The 24,980-nt window shown below is 50.8% G+C and overlaps 1 protein-coding gene across 1 annotated transcript; it reads left to right on the top strand.

The window, feature by feature from the left end:
* Positions 1 to 605: 605 nt before the first annotated feature.
* SLC2A7 (solute carrier family 2 member 7) lies at positions 606 to 24,649 on the top strand (the record flags this gene model as incomplete). The annotated part of the gene is given in 15 exon segments (XM_079719699.1): positions 606 to 610; positions 2,264 to 2,321; positions 3,464 to 3,562; positions 7,206 to 7,366; positions 10,361 to 10,482; positions 11,318 to 11,470; positions 13,058 to 13,177; positions 13,657 to 13,844; positions 14,706 to 14,738; positions 14,740 to 14,769; positions 14,773 to 14,820; positions 17,335 to 17,415; positions 21,833 to 21,908; positions 23,706 to 23,833; positions 24,428 to 24,649. Coding segments are annotated over 15 exon segments (1,524 nt in total).
* Positions 24,650 to 24,980: the final 331 nt, after the last annotated feature.

Here is a 24,980-nt window from a genome sequence, read left to right as displayed (position 1 = left end):
TCAAGGTTGCTGAGGACAGACCACTCACACACCACGCTCAAGCGGTACAGCGTCTACTTACTGCAGGAGAGGAGAGCACGTGCCAGATCCAGCTCCAGGCAAAGCGTCCCCCACAGCCAGTGGATGCACAGCCCTGGAGGCTGCACATGCCCCACTTTGTGCTGCGTGGGAGGACCCCACCGTCTCCCCTCACCCCACCGCGTGAGGGCTGAAATACAGAAGCTGGGGGCCTGCCTTTGGCCACTGCTGAATGTGCTTTAAGCAGAACCCTGAAGCGCACACTGAGCCTGAGACGGAAAGATAGTCCCTCCCAGGGTGAAAAGCCCAGCACAGGCTGTGAGGGCTCTTCATGTCTTGGTAGGGAAGTGTCCCGGGCCCAGGCCTTTCCCAAGAGTTAACACTCTGCTAGCAAGGCCTCAGAAGGGATGAGGGGCACAGCAGACAAAACATGTAGCACTTGGGAGAATACCTAACTTGTCATGAGCAGACCGTTAGGAGAAATAAGGCCCCCATGTTCTCTTATCCCGGTGGTCGTCATGCTGCTGTCCATGTGCCAACAGGTTTTTACCCAGGCACACAAGTGTATTTTGCTTTAGTCACCTAACATGACGTTCGTAACAGGTCTCCATGTCCCTACATAATTTTCATAATTATCCCTTGAAATGGCAGCCTGGCATTCCAGTTGATTTGTCATAACTTATCCAGTTATTGCCTACTTTTTTGTTTTGCTAATATAGATAATTCCTTTTTTTTTTTTACTTTAACTTTTTATTCTATATTGGAGCATAGCCGATTAACAATATTGTGATAGTTTCAGGTACACAGCAGAGGGACTCAGCCATACATGGACATGTATCCATTTCCCCCAAACTCCCCTCCCATCCAGTCTGCCACGTATCATTGTGCAGAGTTCCCTGTGCTATACAGTAGGTCCTTGTTGGTTATCCATTTTATTTTATTTTTATTTTTATTATTGGAGTATAATTGCTTTACAATATTGTGTTTGTTTCTGCCATACAGCGAAGTGAATCAGCCATATGCATACACACATCCCCTCCCTCTTGGACCTCCCTCCCCCCCGTCCCATCCAACTAGGCCATCACAGAGCACCGAACTGAGCTCCCTGTGCTATACCGCAGGTTCCCACTAGCTAACTGTTTTCCACATGGTAGTGGATTTATGTCAAACCTAATCTCCCAATTCATCCCACCCTCCTCTTCCCCCATGTCCACTCGTCCGTTCTCTACATCTGCCTTTCTATTCCTGCCCTGCAAATAACTTCATCTGCACCATTTTTCTAGATTCCACATATATGTGTTAATATACGAAATTTGTTTCTCTTTCTGACTTACTTCACTCTATATGACAGACTCTAGGTCCAACCACATCTCTACAAATGACCAATTTCACTTTTTATGGCTGAGTAATATTCCATTATATACATATACCACATCTTCTTTATCCATTCATCTGTCCCTGACTTCAGACTATACTACAAAGCTAATCAAGGCAGTATGGTATTGGCACAAAAATAGAAATATAGATCAGCAGTTATCCATTTTAAATATAATAGTGTGTACATGTCAATCCCAAACTCCCTAAATATCCCTTTTCCCCCACCCTTCCCCCCTGGTAGCCATAAGTTCATTCTCTAAGTCTCTGAGTCTGTTTCTTTTTTGTAAATAAGTTCATTTGTATCATTTCTTTTTGGATTCCACATATAAGTGATATCATATGATATTTCTCTTTCTAACAGTGATAATTCTGAAATAAGCACTTTTTTGTTCAATATTTTATTGACTTATTTAATACTAATAAGTGTAAGTAGAAATAACTAAGTTGTATCTCTTTAAAAGTATTTAGTTTGCTCTTTCCCCCAAATGGACAATTAGTCCAAATTCGTACGGGGAAGCACAGATGGAGAGATAACACAGGAGACGCATAAAGGATCCAGGCAATCAGGCCCGACTTGGTTTCCAAGACACCTTATTTCTAGGGACCCAGAGCAGGTGGTGTTTTTCTTCTCCTTGGTGCAACCAGAGAGTTTCTGGTTTGAAACTTGATGGAGACAAAGACAAAACTCACGCTGAGTTTGAATCTTTATCTTATCAACACGTCAAAGGAAAACATTCTCCTGGGGAAAGTCAGCAGGGTCCAGAGACCAAAAGGGTAATAAAGCCTCACAGGCCCCAGGCTGTCAACACAGAGCAGGACCCAGGTGTCACTTGGGCGGCAGAGCACACCTGTTTCTCAGCTGAACAAGGACGAGAAAAAAAGAGGCAGGGACTCCACTACCCACCCTCCCCCCCCCCCGGGAAGGGGTACGTGCCAAGTCTAGGAAACTGTCACTGCCACTGTCCCTTTGCCACCAGGTGAGGGGACTGTGGAGGGAGGGGAAGACCCCTGAAATGCTTCTAGCAAGGAGAGGACAACACTGCCCCTGGCTTTCCAGGGGAGCCACCAGCCCTGGGAGAGCAGTGGAGGAGAAGCAGCTTCCCCAAACATCCCAGCTCAGACACGAGAGAGGAGGGGTTGAGTCCAGCTCTAGGGAAGTGTGGGAGACCCCTGTCCCCGTCCTGTTCCCCCAGCCTCTGAAGTTGCCCAAATCCTGCTTTTGTCTGCCTGGCTGGTTTGCTGGCTGCACAGGGCTGAGACCGTCGGCAGTCAGGCAGATAGTGGGGGTGGGGGTCAGAGGTACAGGTAACAGGCAAGCAGAGGGGTGGGGGGATGGTCTGGGGCCATGGCTCTGCACCAGCTGGCTTCTTGGAGCCCTGGGTGGCACCGACTCAGGCAGCCACAGACCCTGCCCCAGTTCTGCTGGCCCCTCCTCAGACTTTGGCCCGGGGGCCAGTTCCCGGGAGCTACCCTGGGTGCTGCGGTAGCCATGGAAACGTGATTGCCTTGGTTTTCCCCAGGGCCTGTCCAGGAGTGAAAGGCAAGCCATGCCTCTGTTTGCTGCTTCCTCTGTCTGAAAACTCCTCCCCCAGCAGCTCACAGGCCCACCTCATCCTTTCAGGTTTCAGCTTAAAAGCACCTGCTCAGAGAGCCCCCTCCTCTGTCCCCCACTGGCTTCTATCCCATTACCTGTTTTTTGTTCTCACAGCATTATCGTTATTTGGAGGTCTCGTACTTGTCTGTGTTTTTGTTTTGTTTTGTTGGCCTCCCCTCACTAGAACGTAAGCTCCTCAAGGGCACAGTACGCTGGACCTTTTTCCTGAAGCTTCCCCTACTTCATCCAGGGCCAGGCCCAGAGGAGACGCACAGATATATCTTTAAGGAGGGGGATGCGTTCAAGGAGCAGGAAATGATGCCATCCACTGCCCCCAGCCTCCGGCACCTTCCCCACTCCCCTGGGCATGGCCTGGGGTCCTCCACCCCCACTTCCAGCCCAGCCTCGGCCCCACTTCCGGAAGTTCCCAGGACTAACCTCCCAGTCCCTGACCGTAAACCTCCGCTCCCGCAGCGCCTCCAACCCACGCTGGTGCTGGCCACGCTGAACACAGCCTTTGGCTCGGCCTTCCAATACGGCTGCAACATCGCTGTGGTTAACGCACCTCACAAGCTGGGTGGGCAGGAGAAGCCTGCCATCTTACTCTGTGGAGGCCGCCATCTTTCTTCCGGAAGCCACCGGCTTTTTTCCGGAAGCAGCTGCCTTCCGCTAGTACTCTTGGGAGGCCGGCCTCTGCAGACCAGGGAATGACTAGGGTTGTGGGCTAGTCCCCTCCCCCTCCCCCCCACCCCCCGCCCCGCAATGTCATCCTTTCCAGGCACACTGGGAAGGGGGTGGGAGGGGATGGGCTTGGATTCCCTGACCAGTCGCTTTGGGCTTAGTCCCACTGCCTTTCCCCCTGGGAAGGCCACTTGCAGATGACAAAGAGAATGGGGTCAAGGACTAAACCCTTAGGGGTTGGGATTGGGGTGAGGAGAAGCAAAGGAAAAAGAGTATCCCAAAGGCCTAGTAAAGCATGTGAGTCAGGAGGGAGGGACTTAGGAGGCAGAGCTTTGACCTCATGGAGGGCATGCGTGACCTTGACAAGACCAGCTGAGTTGAGACAAAAGCTTGATTGGAGTGGGTTTGGGGAGAATGGGAGGGGTGGAGGAGAGACGACATTTTAAGGAGTTTTGCTGCACAGGGGAACAAAAAATGAAGCTTAGTGAAGGGAGAAGGGGGGTTGTGTTGGGGTTTTATAGGGCAAGAGTCATGTTTGTGTTGTGAGGAGAAGGATGCAATAAAGAAAGATGTATTGGGAATTCTCTGGTGGTCCAGTGGTTAGGACTTGGTGCTTTCACTGTGAAGGGCCCAGGTCAGGGATTGAAACTGGGTCCACAAGCTTCAATCCCACAAGCAATGCCGCGTGACCAAAAAAAAAAAAAAAAAAAAAAAAAGAACCAGTGATGCAGGAGAGACAGGGAATAGTTACAGGAAGAAGGTCCCTGAAAGGGCAAAGACAGGTCCCAGTGTCTGTTCCCATTCATTTGGGTGTACGAGTCCTGCTCTACTTTTAAAAATCACTGTCATTACTTTATAGCTACACTTTATTCTGCTTTATAGGAGGTACTGCAGTAGTTGCTCATGGCTTATATTAATATACTTATCATTATTACCATTGAAGGAACATTTTTTTCTCAGTCAAGCAATGTACCATCAATATATCACAGTGAAGCTCTTAAATTCTCTATTGGATATATATTATTTCTATAACCAAGGAGGAAACTAAGACTTACAGAGCTACCTCTGTAAGGTAGCTTGCCCAAAGTCATACAATTAGTAACTATATATATATATATATATATATATATATATATATATATATATTTAGCATCTTTATTGGAGTATAATTGTTTTACAATGGTGTGTTAGTTTCTGCTGTATAACAAAGTGAATCAGCTATACATATACAGATATCCCCATATCTCCTCCCTCTTGCTTCTCCCTCCCACCCTCCCTATCCCACCCATCTAGGTGGACACAAAGCACCGAGCTGATCTCCCTGTGCTATGCGGCTGCTTCCTACTAGCTATCTATTTTACATTTGGTAGTATGTATATGTCAGTGCCACTCTCTCACTTTGTCCCAGCTTACCCTTCCCCCTCTCCGTGTCCTCAAGTCCATTCTCTACATCTGCGTCTTTATTCTTGTCCTGCCCCAAGGTTCTTCAGAACCTTTTTTTTTTTTTAGATTCCATATATATGTGTTAGCATACAGTATTTGTTTTTCTCTTTCTGACTTACTTCACTCTGTATGACAGACTCTAGGTCCGTCCACCTCACTACAAGTAACTCAATTTTGGTTTTTTTTTTATAGCTGAGTAATATTCCATTGTATATATGTGCCATATCTTCTTTATCCATTCATCTGTCGATGGACGTTTAGGTTGCTTCCATGTCCTGGCTATTGTAAATAGAGCTGCAATGAACATTGTGGTACATGACTCTTTTTGAATTATGGTTTTCTCAGGGTATATGCCCAGTAGTGGGATTGCTGGGTCGTATGGTTGTTCTGTTTTTAGTTTTTTTAAAGGAACCTCCATACTGTTCTCCATAGTGGCTGTATCAATTTACATTCCCACCAACAGTGTAAGAGGGTTCCCTTTTCTCCATTCCTTCTCCAGCATTTATTGTTTGTAGACTTTTTGATGCTGGCCATTATGACCGGTGTGAGGGAATATCTCATTGTAGTTTTTTTGTTTTTGTTTTTGTTTTTTTTTGCGGTATACGGGCCTCCCACTGTCGTGGCCTCTCCCGCTGCGGAGCACAGGCTCCGGACGCGCAGGCCCAGCGGCCATGGCTCACGGGCCCAGCCGCTGAGCGGCATGCAGGATCCCCCCGGACCGGGGCACGAACCCGCGTCTCCTGCACCGGCAGGCAGACTCTCAACCACTGCGCCACCAGGGAAGCCCTCATTGTAGTTTTGGTTTGCATTTCTCTAATGATTAGTGAAGTTGAGCATCCTTTCATGGGTTTCTTGGCAATCTGTATATCTTCTTTGGAGAAATGTCTGTTTAGGTCTTCTGCTCATTTTTGGATTGGGTTGTTTGTTTTTTTGATATTGAGCTGCAAGAGCTGCTTGTATATTTTGGAGATTAATCCTTTGTCAGTTGCTTCGTTTGCAAATATTTTCTCCCATTCTGAGGGTTGTCTTTTCATCTTGTTTATGGTTTCCTTTGCTGTGCAAAAGCTTTTAAATTTCATTAGCTCCCACTTGTTTATTTTTGTTTTTATTTCCATTACTCTAGGAGGTGGGTCCAAAAGGATCTTGCTGTGATTTATGTCATAGGGTGTTCTGCCTATGTTTTCCTCTAAAAGTTGTATAGTGTCTGGCCTTACATTTAGGTCTTTAATCCATTTTGAGTTTATTTTTGTGTATGGTGTTAGGGAATATTCTAATTTCATTCTTTTATATGTAGCTGTCCAGTTTTCCCAGCACCACTTATTGAAGAGGCTGTCTTTTCTCCATTGTATATTCTTGCCTCCTTTATCAAAAATAAGGTGATCATATGTGTGTGGGATTATCTCTGGGCTTTCTATCCTGTTCCACTGATCTATATTTCTGTTTTTGTGCCAGTACCATACTGTCTTTTTTTTTTTTTTTTTTTTTTTTGCGGTATGTGGGCCTCTCACTGTTGTGGCCTCTCCCATTGCAGAGCACAGGCTCCGGACACGCAGGCTCAACGGCCATGGCTCATGGGCCCAGCCGCTCCGTGGCATGTGGGATCTTCCTGGATCGGGGCACGAACACATGTACCCTACATCGGCAGACGGACTCCCAACCACTGCGCCACCAGGGAAGCCCCATACTGTCTTGAAGTAACAATATTTCTTATGCTGCCTCTTGCACAGCAAGGTTCTGCAAAGTGAATTTTTTTTTTTTTTTTGCCATGTCGTTCGGCATGTGGGTTCTCAGTTCCCCACCCAGGGATCAAACCTGCACCCCCTGGCATAGAAGCTTGGAGTCCTAACTGCTGGACCACCAGGGAATTCCCAACAGTGAATTTTTAACACTTTGAGCAGTCTAGTTCCTCATCTCACCCCATCATACAGTAGGCTTTTTTTTTTTATCTCCAGGTAACAACAGAGAATCAATTGTGTCCTGAGGGTGTTGGTAGACACATCCTTCATGACAATGACCAGAGGCAACTGAGAACATTACCTCTTGGTCTCTCATGAGTTGCCTGATTGTCAATGGATGGGTCAATGTCTTCCAGGTCTTGAAGTCCTTTTATAATGAAACCTACTTTGAGCGACACGGAGCCTTCATGGACGAGAAAGTCATGCTGCTGTTGTGGTCCTGCACCATGTCCTTGTCTCCTCTGGGCGTCTTAGTGGGGTCCCTGCTTATTGGCCTGCTGGTTGACAAATGTGGCAGGTAAAGAAGAAGGGTGCTGCTGTCACTCAAAATTCATATTAGTAAAGCATGTTGTCTCTTGGCATTTGTGCATGTGGTGGGGAGTCGTGCGACCTTGAAAATCAGGAGGCCTGAAGTCCAGCCCCCACTTTGCCATAGACATCATGACCTTAAAGCAAGTCCTTGAATTTCTTGGGATTTCTTCCTCTTGTCAGCTGCACGGGAACAACAGCCCCACTGTTGTCCACCCCATGGAGATGGATCAGCCTTTGAGAGCAAAGAAATTAAAGCATATGTCCATACAAAGTCTTGTACACAAATGTGTATAGCAGGTTTATTTGTAATGACCCAAAACTGGACACAGTATCAAAGTGCATCCCTAGTTGAATGGATAAACAAACTGTGGTATATCCACACAATCGAATACTATGCAGCAATAAAAAGATATGACTGTGACACAAGCTACAGTATGCATGAATCTCAAAGTAATTCTGCTGAATGGAAGAAGCCAGACAAAAAAGTATATACTATATTATTTCAATTATGTAAAATTGTAGGAAATGCAAACTAATCTATAGTGGCAGAAAACAGATCAGTGGTTGCTTGGGAGAAATTTTGGAATGATGGAAATGCTCACTGTCTTCATTGTGGCAATAATATCATGGATGTGTGCAGATGTCACAACATCAAACTGTGCATTTTAAATAAGAAATAAAATGGCTAATAAAGACATTTTCAAAATTCACATTAGTAAGCCATGCTGTCTCTTGGAGATTGTGCATGTGATGGGGAGTTGTGCAACCTTGAAAATCAGGAGGTCTAAAGTCCACTTTGCCATAGACATCCTGACCCTAAAGCAAGTCCTTGAATTCCTTGGGATTTCTTCCCCTTGTCAGCTGCATGGGAACAGCAGCCCCTCTGTTGTCCACCCCGTGGAGATGGATCAGCCTTTGAGAGCAAAGTCTTGACCATACTCAGCACTTCTGGCAGGTGTTCAATAAATGCTTGTTGACTGGGTTTAATTCGAGGTCAGGAGACCCATGGCTCCAAGTTGTAACAGCTGCAGCCTCTCCCTGTGCAGCCTCACCCGTGTTGTTCTGAGCTTTGGGGTTCAGACTGAGTCAGTCCATGTGCCCCTGAAGAATAGTTCTTGTACTTTGCTTGGTTTACACAGACTCACTAATCTTTACACGTAAGCCCAGTTGCTGCCAAGACGTGACTCTGCAGATAAGGACGGATGTCCAGATCAAGGCTCCCAGGAAGGAAGGGAGTGAGCCAGGTTCTCAGGGTGAGGCCCCACGGAACTCCATTTGGCCGGATCTCACTCTTTGGAATTCACAGTTACACCCGGACTTGATGTGCCATGGTCAGCAGTTTGTAGGGAGGAGTGGGAAGTCCTCTAAAGAAAACTAGCTCTTAAAGCACCATACCAGTTCACTTTTCATGCATAAAAGAAAATACTGGGGCATTCCCTGGTGGTCCAGTGGTTAGGACCCCGAGCTCTCATTGCCGAGAGCCGGGGTTCAATACCTGGCCAGGGAACTAAGATCCCACAAACGGCAAGTCTCAGCCAAACATACAAACAAAAACAAACAAAAAAACAAAGAAAATATTGGCAATTGAAAATTAATTATGTATTAAAGCAGGACTCATAGGACCTCTTCTTATAGATCCTTGATTAACAATTAGTTTGCCATTCGTTGTATACGTGAATGAAGGAAACATGCACTATATTGCAATTATGCCATAATCCAGGCTTTTATGTAATTCAGATTGTGCTGTTCTCAGCTACACCAAGAGTGATTGGACTGTTCTAGAAGCTTGGCCCCCACCTCCTTGTCTGAACCCAGAGTCACAGAACTTGGGACCTCAGAGATGGTTTCATCATTGCCCTCATTTTGCAGATGAGGACCCTGAGACCAGCTGGTGTGGTGGAGCTGGCCTTGCCCTAGTGGGGTCGGGACCAGCCCTGAGCTAAGCTAAGGCTTCCTCGTCATCAGGAAGGGGCTCATGTGGGCTGTTTGTTCTCTCCGGACCTGCAGCCTCTGGGCTGGCTGATCCTCTGCTCTGAGTTTGGGCTTTGATGGCAGTTCTCTCAGAGCTATGCCCACCCCAGGAAGAGAAAAGTGGCCTGAGAAAACCAGTCTGTGTATCTGATGAGTCCTCAGTGTTGCCTAGCAGGGGACTTTTGTAGAACTCTTAGGACTATCCCCCCAAGAGAGGTGTCTGGGTTTCTGTTTAGAGATCCCCCCTCCTCCACTCCTGGCATCAGAGATGATGCACCTGTGTCAGTCAGGGTCCTGATGGTCCTCGAATGTGGGCAGCGTGTGGAGAGATCACCAAGGGTGGTGCAGCCAGCAGCCACCCTATAGCTGGGCCACCATCTTCCTTCCTGATCCACTGCTGTTTTCTCCTTTGGCAAAATCCAAGCCACATGTGGGGATGAGGGGGCAAGGGAGCCACTGATGCCAGTCAGCATGGAGCACAGAACACAGTCTGGAAGGTAGGTATGGATCCTGAGGGACAGGCAGGGGCATCCAGCGTAGTTCTATTTTTCAGACACTCCCTCCCTCCTCTTCATAGTCTCATGGTTTTTCAACCTTGGGAGGAATCTTAGTGATCATCTAATCCAGCTCTGTCTCCCACCTGTTGTGGGGTTCCCCTGTTCACCATTCTTGACAGTCTTCATCCGGCCTACTCTCTGCTTGAATACCACCAGTGACAGGAAGCTCCCTACTTGCAGAGGCAGGCCCATTGCTTTCTCTTTCCCTACTATCTTCAGTCAGCTCCAATGGTTAGCATGCTCCCACTCCTCACCGCCCCCTGCTGGCCCCAAACCTCCTTTCCTGGGGCCTCTGCCCCCTGGTCCTTGCTTTCTGAGTTTCCCAGCCATCAGCCTTTCTCAGGCACGTTCCCGGCACTTCTATAACGGCTGCCCTGGAGAATAGGAGTTGGTGTCAGGAGAGCTTCTGCTGCCTCAGCCCCCATGCCGTCTGGGCTCTGCTGTCCTTGCAGAAAGGGAACACTGCTGATCAACAATGTCTTCGCCATCCCTGCCATCCCGAAGGGAGTCAGCGAAGTGACCAAAGCTTCCGAGCTGATCATCTTTTCTCTAGTGGCACTGGGAGTCTGTGCAGGTGCCTACAGTGATGGCTGAAGCCCCAAGCCCATGCTGAGGGTCAGCAGTGGGGGGAAGGGTCTGAGTCAGACACACCCAGCACCACTGGCCAAGGCTGGAAGCAGGAGCAGCAAGGGTCTTCCTGGTTCTGAATGGCTCTTTTCCCTTTGCGGGCATCCTCTTGTCTCCATCCCCAGACTCTCGAAAACCTCATGTTCTCTCTCCCCTTCCCCTTCTTTAACAAAATGTATCAGGGGAAAATCTTTAAAAACACACTTTTACCTTGAAGTACAAACTGATAAGGCTTTACAAGGTATCTTCCAAGGAAGGTGTATAGTTCACACTGAGGATGAGAAGATTCAAGCAAAACAGTACAGGATTTGGGGACCCTGTCAGCAGGGGACTGAGGTTTCTTAACTATGGTGTTTTTTTCTATTAAAAAAAACAAAAATGATACAAGTAACCTGTGCTTCAGAAAAATCAGAAAATAATCCCAAGCCAAAGACCCATCGTTCAGTCCCACATCCCAGGAACACAGTCCTCGCCTGTAACAAGTGGCCCCAGCTCCGCAGCTAGGAAGGAGAGGATATCCTGCCGTGTCCCCTGGGAGTCTGAGAATTCTGGAAAGGTTTCCTTCTTAGTGCGAACTAAACAGTCCCTGTGGCCAATTTCCATCTCCATGGAGGGGAAGCGGGGCGGGGAGTGGTGGGGGTGATACAGGCTGCCTGTCAGTGGTGCTGACACCACAGAGAAGCTCGGGGACTATGAGATGAATTAAATCTCAAGTTTCCAGGCCCCAGGAGGTTGGGACTGTTTCTTTTCTCCTCCCCTGGTTTTTGTTTCGCTAGATCCAGGCACCTCCTACAGTGCCCTTCCCGTGTACCTGGGAGAGTTAGCTCCCAAGAAACTTAGGCGTGCTCTGGGAACAATGACGGAGGTGTTTGTCATCGTGGGAATCTTCCTAGCACAGATCTTCGGCTTGCAAGCCATCCTGGGCAACCCTACAGGTACCTGTGGCTCACCGAGGTCTGGGGGGGGGGGTGGGTGGGGGGAGGGTGAGAGGGAGCGTGGGAGCTATGGGGGGGCCGAGGGAGCGGGGTCTGGACACATGGGGTTCAGCTGTGCCCATGTGTCTGGCGGATCAAGTCAGGTGAGGCCAAGAGGTGCCCTTTGGGTTGGGCAATGTGTGGCTTGTTTGGAGACGGGTGACCTTGACGAGAGCAGTTTGGGTGAGCGATGGGGACAAATTGTGCGTGGGGCCGGGAGGACATCGGAGACCAGGGGCACACACGACTCTTGGGAGTTTTGCTGTAAAGGAAGGAGAGAAGTTGGGGGGTAGCTGGGAGGGGAAGCAGGCTGGAGAGAAGGGTTTTTTATTTTGCTTTGTTTTTTTCAGCTGGGACGCTGTGCGAATGGTCCTGCAGCGAGGGCAATCGATGCAGGAAGGGCAGGCACACAGCCACGGTCACTGTCACGTGGGTGGATGTGGCTCCGCTAGACATTTTCTTCTGGTTGCTTCTACTTTCCAAGTGAAAGGTGGCCAGGCCATTGCCTGAGAGGGCGGGTTGGGGAAGCGGGAGGGAAGCTTTAGGACAGAGGAGAAAGGGGAAAATGGTCCTCTGGGGGAGTGGGCGAGAGAGAATGGCCCCAAGAGTGTGGCTTGAATGCAGGCCAGCATTAAAGGCCCACAAGAACACAGTGGGGTTTCTTTCTTTCTTTCTTTTTTCCTTGTAAACATTTTCAAATCACCTAAATTCCACAGGAATTCCTTAATGGGTGGATTTATGACTTTGTATTCCCCAGAGTACCTTGAAGAGACACAGGACCCAGTCGTGCTCAGTGAAAGGTCATTAGTTTTAACGATTCCCAAACTACCCCAGTGCAGCTGAAGGGGAAGCCAGGCTGGGCCCGTTGCTGCCAACAGCTGCCTTGTACTGATGCCTAGTGTGCGATGCCTGTCACCCCTCACCACTCTTCAGGGGGCACTTTATCACCATCATCATCATCATCATCTTTATTTTACTGATGAGAAAACTGAGGCTTAGAGAAGTAAAATACCTCTTCCAGTTTCCATCATAGCTGGTAAGGCTTAGATGAATCTCAATGCCGCCTCCTTAACCCAGACCTTCCAGAAGGAGCTCACACAGCCACAGTGCTGGTTCCAGCACCCTCCTCGACCCCAGCCTCCAGCAAGGCAGAGATTATGCCATTTCCAGCCATAAAGTTAGGAACAAGACATGGGTTCACTTTTTCCAAGGCTCACACTTTTAAATCACCTGCTGTTCCTAAGAAAAGCAATACTCTTCCTGCAGAAAGAGTTAACAGCAGATCTTTTGAAAACTGTAATTATTTTCTCCATTTTAAAATGTGGAACCCTGCTGTGGGTGAGTTCTGGGCAGTCACATCTTGGCAAGGACTAGGTCCCTGCTGTCCTTGGCTCTCACCAGGACCTAGGAGGGCTGGAACAATGTGGGTGAGTGAGTTTGTAAGAGGAGGGAGTCAGGACAGAGTCAGGACACGCGGAAGGTCGGCTGGAGGTCAGGGATTCCCCAGTGTTGGGTGTCCATGTTCTCAGTGGTGTCGGGTCCCTCCAGGCTGGCCTGTGCTCTTGGCACTCACGGGGGTCCCCGCACTGTTTTGGCTCCCCTCTCTGCCCTTATTCCCCGAGAGCCCGAGGTCCACCCTGACTCGGAAAAGAGATGAAGTTCGACAAGGTACTGGAGATACAGGCTGCTCTGTCAAGACCTTCCCACCATGTTCACTTCCCAGCTGCCTCCCCGTGCCGGCCAAACATCCCTCTCTAGTGCCCGAAGCAGAGAACGGGCAGGGGGCAGGGTGGGGAAATGCACTCCATGACACAGGCACCAGTGGGACGGGACAGAGGTGCCGTTGGCACTGGGGAGTCCAGGGCAGCTCTGGGGTGTGGTCCAGCGGACAACATGGTCAGAGCCGGCATCATGGTTGGTGGGCCTTGACTTCTGCAAGCTTCCCCAGGTGGGGGTGTGGTTGTGACTGGGGACACGGTCACGGTGTTGGGGACCTAGCTGGGGTCCAATGAGCATCCTGCCCTGGGAAGACGGGGAACCTGTGGCCAGGGCTGGGCCAAGCTCCTGGGGAGCTGTCCCCCTGTGTTTCCCTAAGCCTTGGGTCAGCTGCTGTCAGTGGCAGGAGGGGACCACTGTGCTCCCCGCAGCTCTGCGGAAGCTGAGAGGCTGGGCAGATGTGGAGGACGAGATGGAAGAAACGCATGTGGAGGACCAGGCCGAGAGGGCCAAGGGCCGCCTGTCTGTGCTCAGCCTCTTCACGTTTCCTCCTGTCCGCTGGCAGCTGGTCTCCATCGTCTTGCCCATGGCCGGCCAGCAGCTGTCCAGGGTCAATGTGGTAGGCGCAGTTCTTTTGCTATAATTGTATCTATTTTTATTTATTTATTTATGCAGTACGCGGGCCTCTCACTGTTGTGGCCTCTCCCGTCGCGGAGCACAGGCTCCGGATGCGCAGGCTCAGCGGCCATGGCTCACGGGCCCAGCCGCTCCGCGGCATGTGGGATCTTCCCAGACCGGGGCACGAACCCGTGTCCCCTGCATCGGCAGGCGGACTCTCAACCACTGTGCCACCAGGGAAGCCCTATAATTGTACCTATTGATGGTGTAGGCGAAGGGTGAAGATCTGCAAAAACAGGGCTGGGAGGCTGCCTCCAGAAACGTCGGAGACTGGATGCGTAACCCATATGGTGCTTAAGGAAAGTGTCAGGAAGTGGTGGCATCAGGCCCTCGGGGACTCACGGTTGCTCAGCAGGAGACGTCGAGTGGTACCCAGCCCAGGCAGGAGCCAGGGCGCGTGGTGGCTTTCGGAAGTGCTGCATTGCCCACATCCTTGGGGCTGGGCCAGGAGAGAAGCTGAGCTTGGGGTTGCCTAGGCCTGGAATGAGAGGCGAGGAGTCATTCTGTGGGGCCTGAGATCATAGACTAACAAAGCGACAGAGGGAAAAATCTCGGGGTCCCATTTTACAGTTGCAGAACTCAAGGCCCCGAGAGGGGAAGAGCTGTAACCCAGGCTCCGGCAGAGCCAGCCTCCATCGCAGGTCTCACATCTTCAGGTCACGGCTCTTTTCTCCCACCTACTGCCTCCTTCCGGTCCAAGGGGTCCCCTAGGCTTTCAGGACTGTGTGTTATAGAGTCAGGAAGGTTGTCAGCGGCCTGGGCCTTCAGGCCTCTCCTCACAGCCCTTGTGCTTTTGTTTTAGGTCAATTACTATGCAGACATGATCTACGCCTCCCTCGGCTGGCATGGAGGCGGCTCATTCCCAGTAAGTAACAGCGGGTGCCAGCGTGGTCAACACAGTGATGACCGTCATCTCGGTGCGCCACCCAGAAGTGTCCTTCCCATTGGGCATCTCTGAGTCAGTGCCCCGCAGGCAGACAAGAGCCCCCCAGGGTCCACTGCTGGTGGCACTGGTCCTGGGGTGACTGGAGGGACACAGACTTTCGGATGTGCCCATACTTACCACTGTGTGACCTTAACCGGGCCACTTAAACCCCTTCAAATTCAAGTTTCTTCCTTTGTACAATGGTTATGGTGGTTGTAATGCCCAGTATACTGATGCACGTGTTGTTACTGTTGGCATAAAATTATTATTTCAGAGTTTTATATTTAAAATCTGAACCACTTATGCCTGTGTTAAAAAAGTGAATAGACAGGGGCTTCCCTGGTGGCGCAGTGGTTGAGAGTCCGCCTGCCGATGCAGGGGACACGGGTTCGTGCCCCGGTCCGGGAATATCCCACATGCCGCGGAGAGGCTGGGCCCGTGAGCCATGGCCACTGAGCCTGCGTGTCCGGAGCCTGTGCTCCGCAACAGGAGAGGCCACAGCGGTGAGAGGCCCGCGTACTGCAAAAAAAAAAAAAAAAAAAAAAAGTGAATAGACAGAGGTGTGCTCATTTACAAGGTCAAGTGACCATGATGGTCCTTTAGAACTTTTCCAAGTTATCTCACTATTATTTTGGTTTCTGTTTCTTTTTTTTTTTTGCGGTACGCGGGCCTCTCACTGTTGTGGCCTCTCCCGTTGCGGAGCACAGGCTCCGGACACGCAGGCCCAGCGGCCATGGCTCACGGGCCCAGCCGCTCCGCGGCATGTGGGATCTTCCCAGACCGGGACACAAACCCATGTCCCCTGCATCGGCAGGCGGACTCTCAACCACTGCGCCACCAGGGAAGCCCTGGTTCCTGTTTCTTGAGTTACCTTGGAGGTTAAAGGTGTTTTAGAAAATTATTTATTACTTATCTGTATTTTCCCCAGAGACAGTTTAAGCCCCAAACTTCAGAGGATTCAGCATGGTGGGGAGGGCCGAGTGACTGAAACGAGCCGGAAATGGGAGGAGCTGGGAGGCCCCCAGGCCCAATTCTCCACCCTCCCTGGAGTCTGTGCACCCCTTCCTCCAGCGGATTCCCGTAGCCCCTCGCCTTCCTCTAGGGCAGGGTCCACCCTCTGTCCTCAGAGCCCTCCTCCTCTAGGGTACATCGTCATAACTAGGATCCTCTTCCCCGTCATCCTACCTGGAGAAACCCAAGCCAGAAAGACAGGGGCGCCTCCCTCCCTCTCCCTGAGGAGCGGTGTCTGGGTACTAAGCACAGAAGGAGACGTTGGTCTTACCTCTACCTTGTTTATGCAATCCTGGGATTGCCGTTTTGCTCCTGTTGGACCCTCACTGAACGGCAGTGATAATCCCCGTCTGTAGGTTTGTTGGGAGGACGGAGGGGACCTGTGTAAAGGGACCGTCCAGGGCCTGGCATGGAGTGACAGTGATGCCTTGCTGATGGCACTGTTGTGGATGCTGCAGGTGAGGATGGAGTCGAATGAAAAGGGCGTTAGAACAAGAAGGAAGGCAGGCGTGCTGGTCGGACGAAGCACTGTCCAAGCTTGGAATATTCGAGAAGGTACAGGCTGATCAGGAGGTGTGTGTCCTGGCAGTGGAGAAGCAAGTACCTGGGGGTGAGAGGGACCCTCATGATGTGAGGCCAGATTCTGGGCGGCCTCGACGTGAGTTGAAGCAGCAGGTAATGGGAGGGGGCTATGTGAAAATGTAGGTATTATTATTATCTCGGGGGTGTGAGATGATTGTCCCTGAAAAGACAGCGTTGCTCACGGTTCCCAAGGGAGAGAGGTGCACACAAGGCCACATGGAGAAGCATCTCGGGGGGGGGGGGGGGGCGGGCAGCAGTACGTGGGCAAGAGCCTTTCTCGTGGTTTCCGTGGGAAGGAACAGGCAAGGCAAGGTAAGCGGGTTTAGGACTGCCTAGTTTGAAAGATTTCAGGCGGTTCCGGGGCCCCGATGCCGGGCTGTTCCTGGCTGTCTGGTACCTGCCCTGGGCGATAAGGCAGGGGGACGCTGGCTGGGGGCGGCGGGGGCAGGTGAGAGCCTCATGGAGCAGGGGGTGGGGTGGGGGCGGCTCCGGGCGGGTTCCATGCGAAAGGCGCACGTACAGCTGAGCTGTCTGCTATCTCTAGAAACCGGCTAACGGTGTGTGGGGGACAGTCCCTCCAGCGTCAGGAAGGCCCCCAGATGTCAAAGCATCAGACGCAGAAACTAGAAAACGTAGTTATTACAGTGCGGGGGGGGCGGGGGGGAGGTGGTCAAGGAGCCGAGACCCGGGGTCTGTAGATGCCTGAGACAGGGAGGAGTAGTGGTGCAGAGTCCGCGGCACGAACGTCAAGTTCCCATGAGGATAAGGGCCTAAGTTCCACGGAGCAGGCAGCAGGGGCGAGCGGGCACTTAAGGAGGGGCTGAGGAGGTAGTGGGGGGCCCAGGCCCAAGAATTCCGGGCGCCCCCCGCCTGGTGCCGTCGAGGCTCCTCACCGCCCGCCCTTCCCCTCCAGGCAGGCGTCGTCGAGCGGCTGGGTAGGCGACGCCTCCTCCTGGTCGGCTACGGCATCCGCGTCTCGGCGCTGCGCTTCCAGGTCGGACCTCGCTCTCCTGCCCGGAAGGGACGGGGCGGGGGCACGCAGAGGGGTGGGGCGGAGGGCGGGGCACGCAGAGGGGTGGGACTGGGGGCGGGGCACGCAGGGGTGGACGAGCAGGGTGGTGGGAGGTCCCTGTAACAGAACCCACACCGCTAGAACCAGTGATCTCAAACTCCGCGTGTCAAACTCCACGCCCCCTTCGTGTGCAATGTAATGCCCCGTCCTGAAGTAGAGTTCGTGGGTGACTTCAATTACCTACCCATGCACATGCAAATAAATAATTAAATCGAATGCCCTAACCATGAAGTAAAGGAGAAACAAGAAGTTCCATAAAACATATATTTCAATATGCAAATGCTTAAGCGCACTGCACTACAAGATGTCCACCAATAATGATCTAGAGTAGAATAAAGAGACGGAAGATCGGACGTCATTCCATTCAACAAGCAGAAGAAAATGAGAACAGAGGTCGGCGTGGACGGCAGACTACACTAGTGTGAGGATAAGTGACGACCAGGGACCAAACATATTCGTATATGGTAAGACAAAGAGGAAGATACCTTAACTGAAGTAGGAACACCACTCACAGGCCAATCGGAAGGTTAGGATGGAGGACGTGAAGAAGGAAGGTGAGGTGCTGGCAGGTGAGCTTGGTCTGATTGATGCGTGCCCCAAGTATAAAATGGGGTAGAGCTCTCATCTTGAAATCCTAACACGTGTCAACAAGCATGTCGGTCTCTACTATTAAAAATATCTTGGAGCCCAGATCAGAAAGTAGGAAAAGAAGCAATGAGAGGCTATGGAGTAACTGGGAATAGTATCAGAGTAAGATTAAAACACAAAAGGCTGCCCAAGCAAGAAATACATCACTTTAATTTGTCATTTTCTTAGCATATTTTTGTTATACGTGTTCTACAAAAATTTTGAAAATACATAGGATGGCCATAGTACGAAATATTCTGAAAGCAGACAGCATTTTGTATATCCTCAGCTGTTTCTGCCCTGTTGTTGCTTTTGCAGTAACTGTGCCTTTACAGTTAAAACTATACGCAGGTGGGACTTCCCTAGCAGTCCAGTGGTTAGGACTCTGTGCTTCCACTGCAGGAGGGCCAGGTTCGATCCCTGGTTAGGAAACTAAGATCCCACATGCCACGTGGCACGGCCAAAAAAAAAAACTATACACAGATAGTTAGTTTTCCTGGGTCTCTGCCTTATATTCATGTTATTAAACTTTGTTTGATTTTCTCCTGTTTAAAAAAAAAAAACTATATACAGATCTTCCTTGACTTACAATGGGGTTACATGCCCAATAAACCCATCGTAAGTTGGAATATTGTAAATCAAAAATGCATTTAGGGCTTCCCTAGTGGCGCAGTGGTTGAAAGTCCGCCTGCCGATGCAGGGGACACGGGTTCGTGCCCCGGTCTGGGAAGATCCACATGCCGCGGAGCGGCTGGGCCCGTGAGCCATGGCCGCTGAGCCTGCGCGTCCGGAGCCTGTGCTCCGCAACGGGAGAGGCCACAACAGTGAGAGGCCTGCGTACCGCAAAAAAAAAAAAAAAAAAAAAAAAATGCATTTAATACATCTAACCTACTAAACATCAGCACTTAGCCCAACCTACCTTTAATGTGGTTAGAAAACGTGCATTCGTCTACAGTTGGGCAAAATCATTTAACACAAAGCCTATTTTATAATGAAGTGTTGAACGTCTCATGTAAGTTATTGAATGCTGTACAGAAAGTGAAAAACAGCGATTGTCACTGACCTTCACGATCACGTGGCTGATGGGGAGCTGCCTGGCATCACAAGAGAGGATCGTACTGCCTATTGATAGCCCGGGGAAAAGATCAAAATTCAAAGTACAGTTTCTTATTTTTTTTTATAAATTTATTTGTTTTTGGCTGCGTTGGGTCTTCATTGTTACGCTCGGGTACGGGCTCTAGGCGCGCAGGCTCAGTAGTTGTGGCGATTCATGGCATGTGGGATCTTCCTGGACCAGGGATCAAACCTGCATCCCCTACGTTAGCAGGCAGATTCTTAACGACTGCGCCACCGGGAAAGTCCCTGAAGTATAGTTTCTAGTGACTGTGTATCACTTTCCTACCATGGTAAAGTTGAAAATTTTGGACCTTCTTATGTCAGGGGACCGTCTGTAGTTGAAAACACAATCGTATGTGAGGATGAGAATGTGCGAAGAGATTATTCTTATAATTCAGAGACAATGTCTTCATTCTTTGCCTTTTTTGCCAAGCTGTCCTCTCCATCATGACTTCCTTTTATTTTCATTTTATTTTATTTTATTTATTTATTTATTTATTTATTTATTTATTTTGCGGTACGCGGGCCTCTCACTGTTGTGGCCTCTCCCGTTGCGGAGCACAGGCTCTGGACGCGCAGGCTCAGCGGCCATGGCTCACGGGCCCAGCCACTCTGCAGCATGTGGGATCTTCCTGGACCTGGGCACGAAGCCGTGTCGCCTGCATCGGCCACTGCGCCACCAGGGAAGCCCCATGACTTCCTTTTTAATTCCTGGGTGAGTGCAAGGACCTTCAGGGGGACGAAGGTGGCTGTGTTCAGGGAACAGCAGGGCAGGGGAGCCTGTAGAGGAACAGGCGAGGTGGAGGGTGATGATGCAGCTATCGAGGAAAATGCTAGTTATAGGGACTTCCCTGGTGGTCCAGTGGTAAACAATCTGCCTTACAATGCAAGGGATGCAGGTTCGATCCCTGGTCAGGGAACTAAGATCCCACATGCTGTGGGGCTACTGAGCCCGCACACCTCGACTAGAGCCAGAGTGCCACAAACTACAGAGCCCACATGCTCTGGAACCCGCGTGCCACAGATAGAGGGAAGCTCGTGCACCACAACGAATATCCCGTGTGCTACAACTAAGACTCGACGGAGTCAAAAATAAATTAAATAAATTGGGCTTCCCTGGTGGCGCAGTGGTTGCGAGTCCTCCTGCCGATGCAGGGGACGCGGGTTTGTGCCCCGGTCTGGGAAGATCCCACGTGCCGCAGAGTGGCTGGGCCCGTGAGTCATGGCCGCTGAGCCTGCGCGTCCGGAGCCTGTGCTCCACAACGGGAGAGGCCACAACAGTGAGAGGCCCGCGTACCGCAAAAAAAATAAATTAATTAAATAAACTAAATAAATAGATAAATGATAAATAAATCTTTACCAAAAAAAAAAAGGAAGTGATTTTTTTTAAAAAGCTAGTTACAGTCCTGTTTTGGTTTAATCAAAGTTTCCTTTTTAAAGACCTTATTTTCTCATTTGAAAATAATCTAAGTTCTTAGAACATTTAGGGACTTAGGTGAAAAGAAGTAAATAAAACTGGACATTATCTAGAGAGATAGTTGCCAGTTGCCTTTTGGAGACCTTGGTGGCATCCCCGGCAACTTTTTTTCTCTCACTCTCTCCTTCCAACCCATTGGCCAGTCTTGTTGGCTCTGCCTGAAAACGTAACCAGCAGCTGCCCAGGTGGCACCAGACCCAGGATATCCCTTCCAGCTGCAGCCAACTCCTCTTTTGCTTCAAATATTGAAATGGACCCCACCGTGCCTGCCTGCCTGCGTGAATCAGAGCTTGTCACGCCTCTGCTCAGCAGCCTGGCTGGCTCTTCATCCCTAAGTCATCCATTCTAGGAGGCTGCCCCTCCCCCAGCTCATCTCTCACCTTGTCCCTTGGAGACAACTTCATTGAAGGAGTCGTTCTTGGTCCACCTCCACCGCCAGCCCTGCACAAACCCCACCTTCGCAGCGTTTTTCATAACTGTAGTGAAATAGTTACCTGCATACTTAGTTTGGTTGAGGTCTGTTCACCCTGAGTTTGTGTCATCTGTTGCCCTGGTAGTGGGGAGCAGAGATAGGGGTGTGCCAGCTCTCCTGGTCTGATGCCTTCTAGAAGGATTCTAGCAGAGTGCAGAATCCAGGTCCCAGCTCCAACCACTCCTGATCATTTGACTTGGGCCATTGCTTGACGCCTGAGGGACCCAGTGTCCTCTTTGTCTGTGTTCAGGCTCTCTGTGCTCTGATTCCACATTTGTAGGATTGAAACAATAACATCCTCCCTCAGAGGGGTGTCAAGAAGATTCGGTGGGTTAGCATCTGTGAAGGGCAGAAAATAACTAAGTGGTCGGCATTCCTCCTGTTACGTTTCTCTCAATCAGGTACGGCTCCTGGAGGCCCCCGTTGACTAGAATGCTAGGTTCACTCCTGGTCTCATCTTCCCTCTCTTGCCCTCAGAGCCCTGGAGGCCCACACAGGCGCTCAGAAATCCAGGTGTGGCTCCTTCCTGTGGCAGGAAGGTGAGGCCCGCATGTGGGCTTGTCTGCATGTGGGGCTCTTGGCCTCAGGCTCTTAGAGGTCCCAGGCCTAGGCCTCTCAGGCACGGACAGACCTGCCTCTTCCCACAGAGCACGGTCCCTGAGCTGTCTTACCTTGGCATCATCTGTGTCTTCGCCTACATCGCAGGACATTCCATCGAGCCCAGTGAGTACCTGCATGCCCCACTGCCTTCCAGGGCCTAGCACATAGGAGGTACCTGGTATTTGCTAAATGAATGGATGCCCTTGACTGGTGATTCTCATGATGTTCTCTCCACCTTTTCCCCTGTTCCTACACAAGCACCACCCACACTGGAATTCTCAGTTCAGTTTACCTTTTTCTTGAAAGGCCATTCCAGCTCACATTCATTCATTCATTCATTCATTCATTCAACAAACATTTACTAAGGGCCAACCAGTGCCACGGCCAGGCTGGGGCCCCCCAATCTCCTGTGGGTCCCAGAGTTGCCCAGCTTCAGTTCCAGTGCCCAAGAAGGAGATGAGCCTCTGCCAAGAGGGAGCTCTTGCCAGCCAGACCCCACTGGGGGCCCCTCAGTTCACATCCACACCCTCTACATGCTCACTTTAGCCTCCAAGCCCACAGCCCACCCGAGGATCAATTGTCTTTGGTCCCCTGGCCTCCAGCTACAGTCCTGTGTTGCTTTATCCCCGTGTCCATGTGCTGGCAGCCTTGGGCCTTCACTTCCACCTTCCTTGGGGGCAGCCTCCAGACTCCAGGCTTCCCCTCCCCTGTGTGTCCTCCTGAGAATCTAATGCAGTTCCCACTGCATGGGGAAAGACCCCTCTGGCTCCTAAGACTAGAATATTCCCTGCAGAATCTTGGTTTTGAAAGAGCTGTCCATAAGCCAAAATAAAGTTATTGATCCATTGAACACACGCTGATGGAACACCTGCTGTGCCAGGCACTGGGGATGCAGCTGTGAATCAGACTGACACGGTCATGTTGAAAGATATTTAAGTGGGATTTTCGACAGGAAGACTTCCCGGCACACCTCCAATACGGAGGCAGGAGGGCCTGGTGGGAGCACTGCTGGTGTTTGTGTCGGGAGACCTGGGTTCTGGGCCATTCCGCCCCTTACTGCCTGTGCGTTCCCCGAAGCAAACCACTGTGCTTCTCTGGGCCTCCGGCTCCTCTGGGAAGACCAGGAGTAATCAGCTGTGCCAGCAGATGCGGGGTCAGATGGTGGACTGATTTGACATGTGAGCCGACTCCTAAAGGGCTGCTTGGCTGCCTGGCCCCAGGGGGCAGGAGGGAGGAGGCCAGGGAGGGCAGTGTGGATAACTTCCCTCACTGCTACCCCTTTGGGGCACAGAGCCCTGAGGAAGGGGCCCCCTCCTCGCCAGTTCTAGGAGTTTCCCATTTGACGTCCCAAGGGCAGCTCATTCCGGGGCTCTGAATTCCCCTCCATCTTCAAGGGTTGGAAATTAACTGGGGGGAGAGAGACAGAATCTTATTTTTGTAATAAAGAATATAGATAATATGTTAATATATAAAGTCATAGATAGACCTACTGTATATAAACGGATAGACAGTATATCTGTTGTATTATAATTTCATGAGGGATGGTGATTAAGGAGGGAAAATGGCCTTAGACATTTTAGACAAGACTCCTGAAAGAAAAAAGGTTGAGAAACTGCCCCAAGGCAAGGTGCCTGCCATTCCCCAGATCTACCACAGGGGGCAGCACGTCCCAGGCTCAAGCGCTCATTCAGCTCTGCTCCCCCTCCCCTTGTCTGCGAATTTCAAAATGACACCACCACGGGGTACAGCGGCCTTGGTGTGACCTTGAGGCCCTCAGAGGCTCAGCTCGAAGCCCAGCTATGGGCGCACCCAGGAGGAGAGATGTGAGCTTCCTCCCTCGGCCATCCGGAACAGACTGTGCCCCTGAAGGGCCCTCCGAGCCCCTCTCCCCTCCCCAGGTCCTGCGCCCTCTGCCCCCAGGTCCCGTGCCCTCCGTGGTGAGGACCGAGATCTTCCTGCAGTCCTCGAGGCCGGCCGCCTTCGCAGTGGACGGGGCCGTGCTCGGGCTCACCAGCGTCATCGTGGGCTTCCTGTTCCCGTCCATCCAGGTGAGTGGGGACATGCGGTGGGGAGCACGGCGGCGGCGGGGGCGGCCCCTTGCCCCCAATTCCTGCGCCACCTTTGCCTACACCGCCCCAAGCAGAAGGGGCTCCGGGAAATAGGCAGGGGTGCCTCTTCTGCTAAGAACATCTGCTAATTCGACAAGGGGGGGCGACTCTCCAAGGTCCATAAAACACACGTGGCGCCACTTCAGCCAAACTGTAACTACGCCAGTTTCCCACCACTGAAGGGAGGTCCCACACTCAGGCGGTGACACGTTCATTATGTAGGGGCTCTGGTCGGCCAAGTGCAAAGCAAGCTAGAGCCAGGGTGAGGGAACGATTCCCCCACGTCCACCTCCTTCCTCTGTTTCTGAAGGTGTGCAGTCACGTCTAGAGGACATTCCGTCCCTGTTGTTAAAAGGCCGAGTCCTTTTTGATGTGAGGGCAGGACCCAATTGTCTAGCTATTCCATTCCTCTGGGTGTAAAGTAGAACTGGCCACTGAGAAACTCCTGTGTGACTCACAAAGGCCTCACCCAGAGCTGTCCCTGGCATTCCTTTCTTCCTCCGTCCCCTCCTGTTTTCTTGTCTCTTGGCCTAGGAGGTCAGTGGTGCCTACAGCTTCATTATCTTTGCCAGAATCTGCCTCCTCACTGCTGTTTACATCTACGTGGTCATTCCTGAGACCAAGGGCCTAACATTTGTGGAGATAAAGCGAATTTTTGCCCAGAGAAATAGAGTGGAGTTTCTGGAGAAGAAAGAAGAAATCACAGATGCTGGGCCTCACATACCGTCTCTGCCTGCCAGGGAGACTTCCTTTTAGTGGCTCAACACGTCCCCCAGGTGGCACATTTAAGGCTTCCTTCTCTGAGGAAGGGTCTCCCTGCCCCAGGCCTCGAGGGAGGGTGACTGCTGTGAGATTTCTGTGCCCCCGGTGGCCAAACTAAATCAGTTTGGTCCCTGATTTAATTAAGAAGCAGTTAGCTTCCAACGCTAACCCTGGGAGGAATGACCTAGGAGGACAGGAAGGCACGTGAGTATTGATTGGCAAGAATAGATCCTCCGATTCTACATCAGCATCAAAACTCAAATGGTGGATGGACACACTTTTTTAAAGTAAAATTTTTCAAGTTCAGCATTTGATATGGAGGCTG

Source organism: Hyperoodon ampullatus (assembly GCF_949752795.1).
Source record: "Hyperoodon ampullatus genome assembly, chromosome: 2".
Taxonomy (NCBI): Eukaryota; Metazoa; Chordata; class Mammalia; order Artiodactyla; family Ziphiidae; genus Hyperoodon; species Hyperoodon ampullatus.
This window is presented reverse-complemented; position numbering and strand designations above follow the sequence as displayed.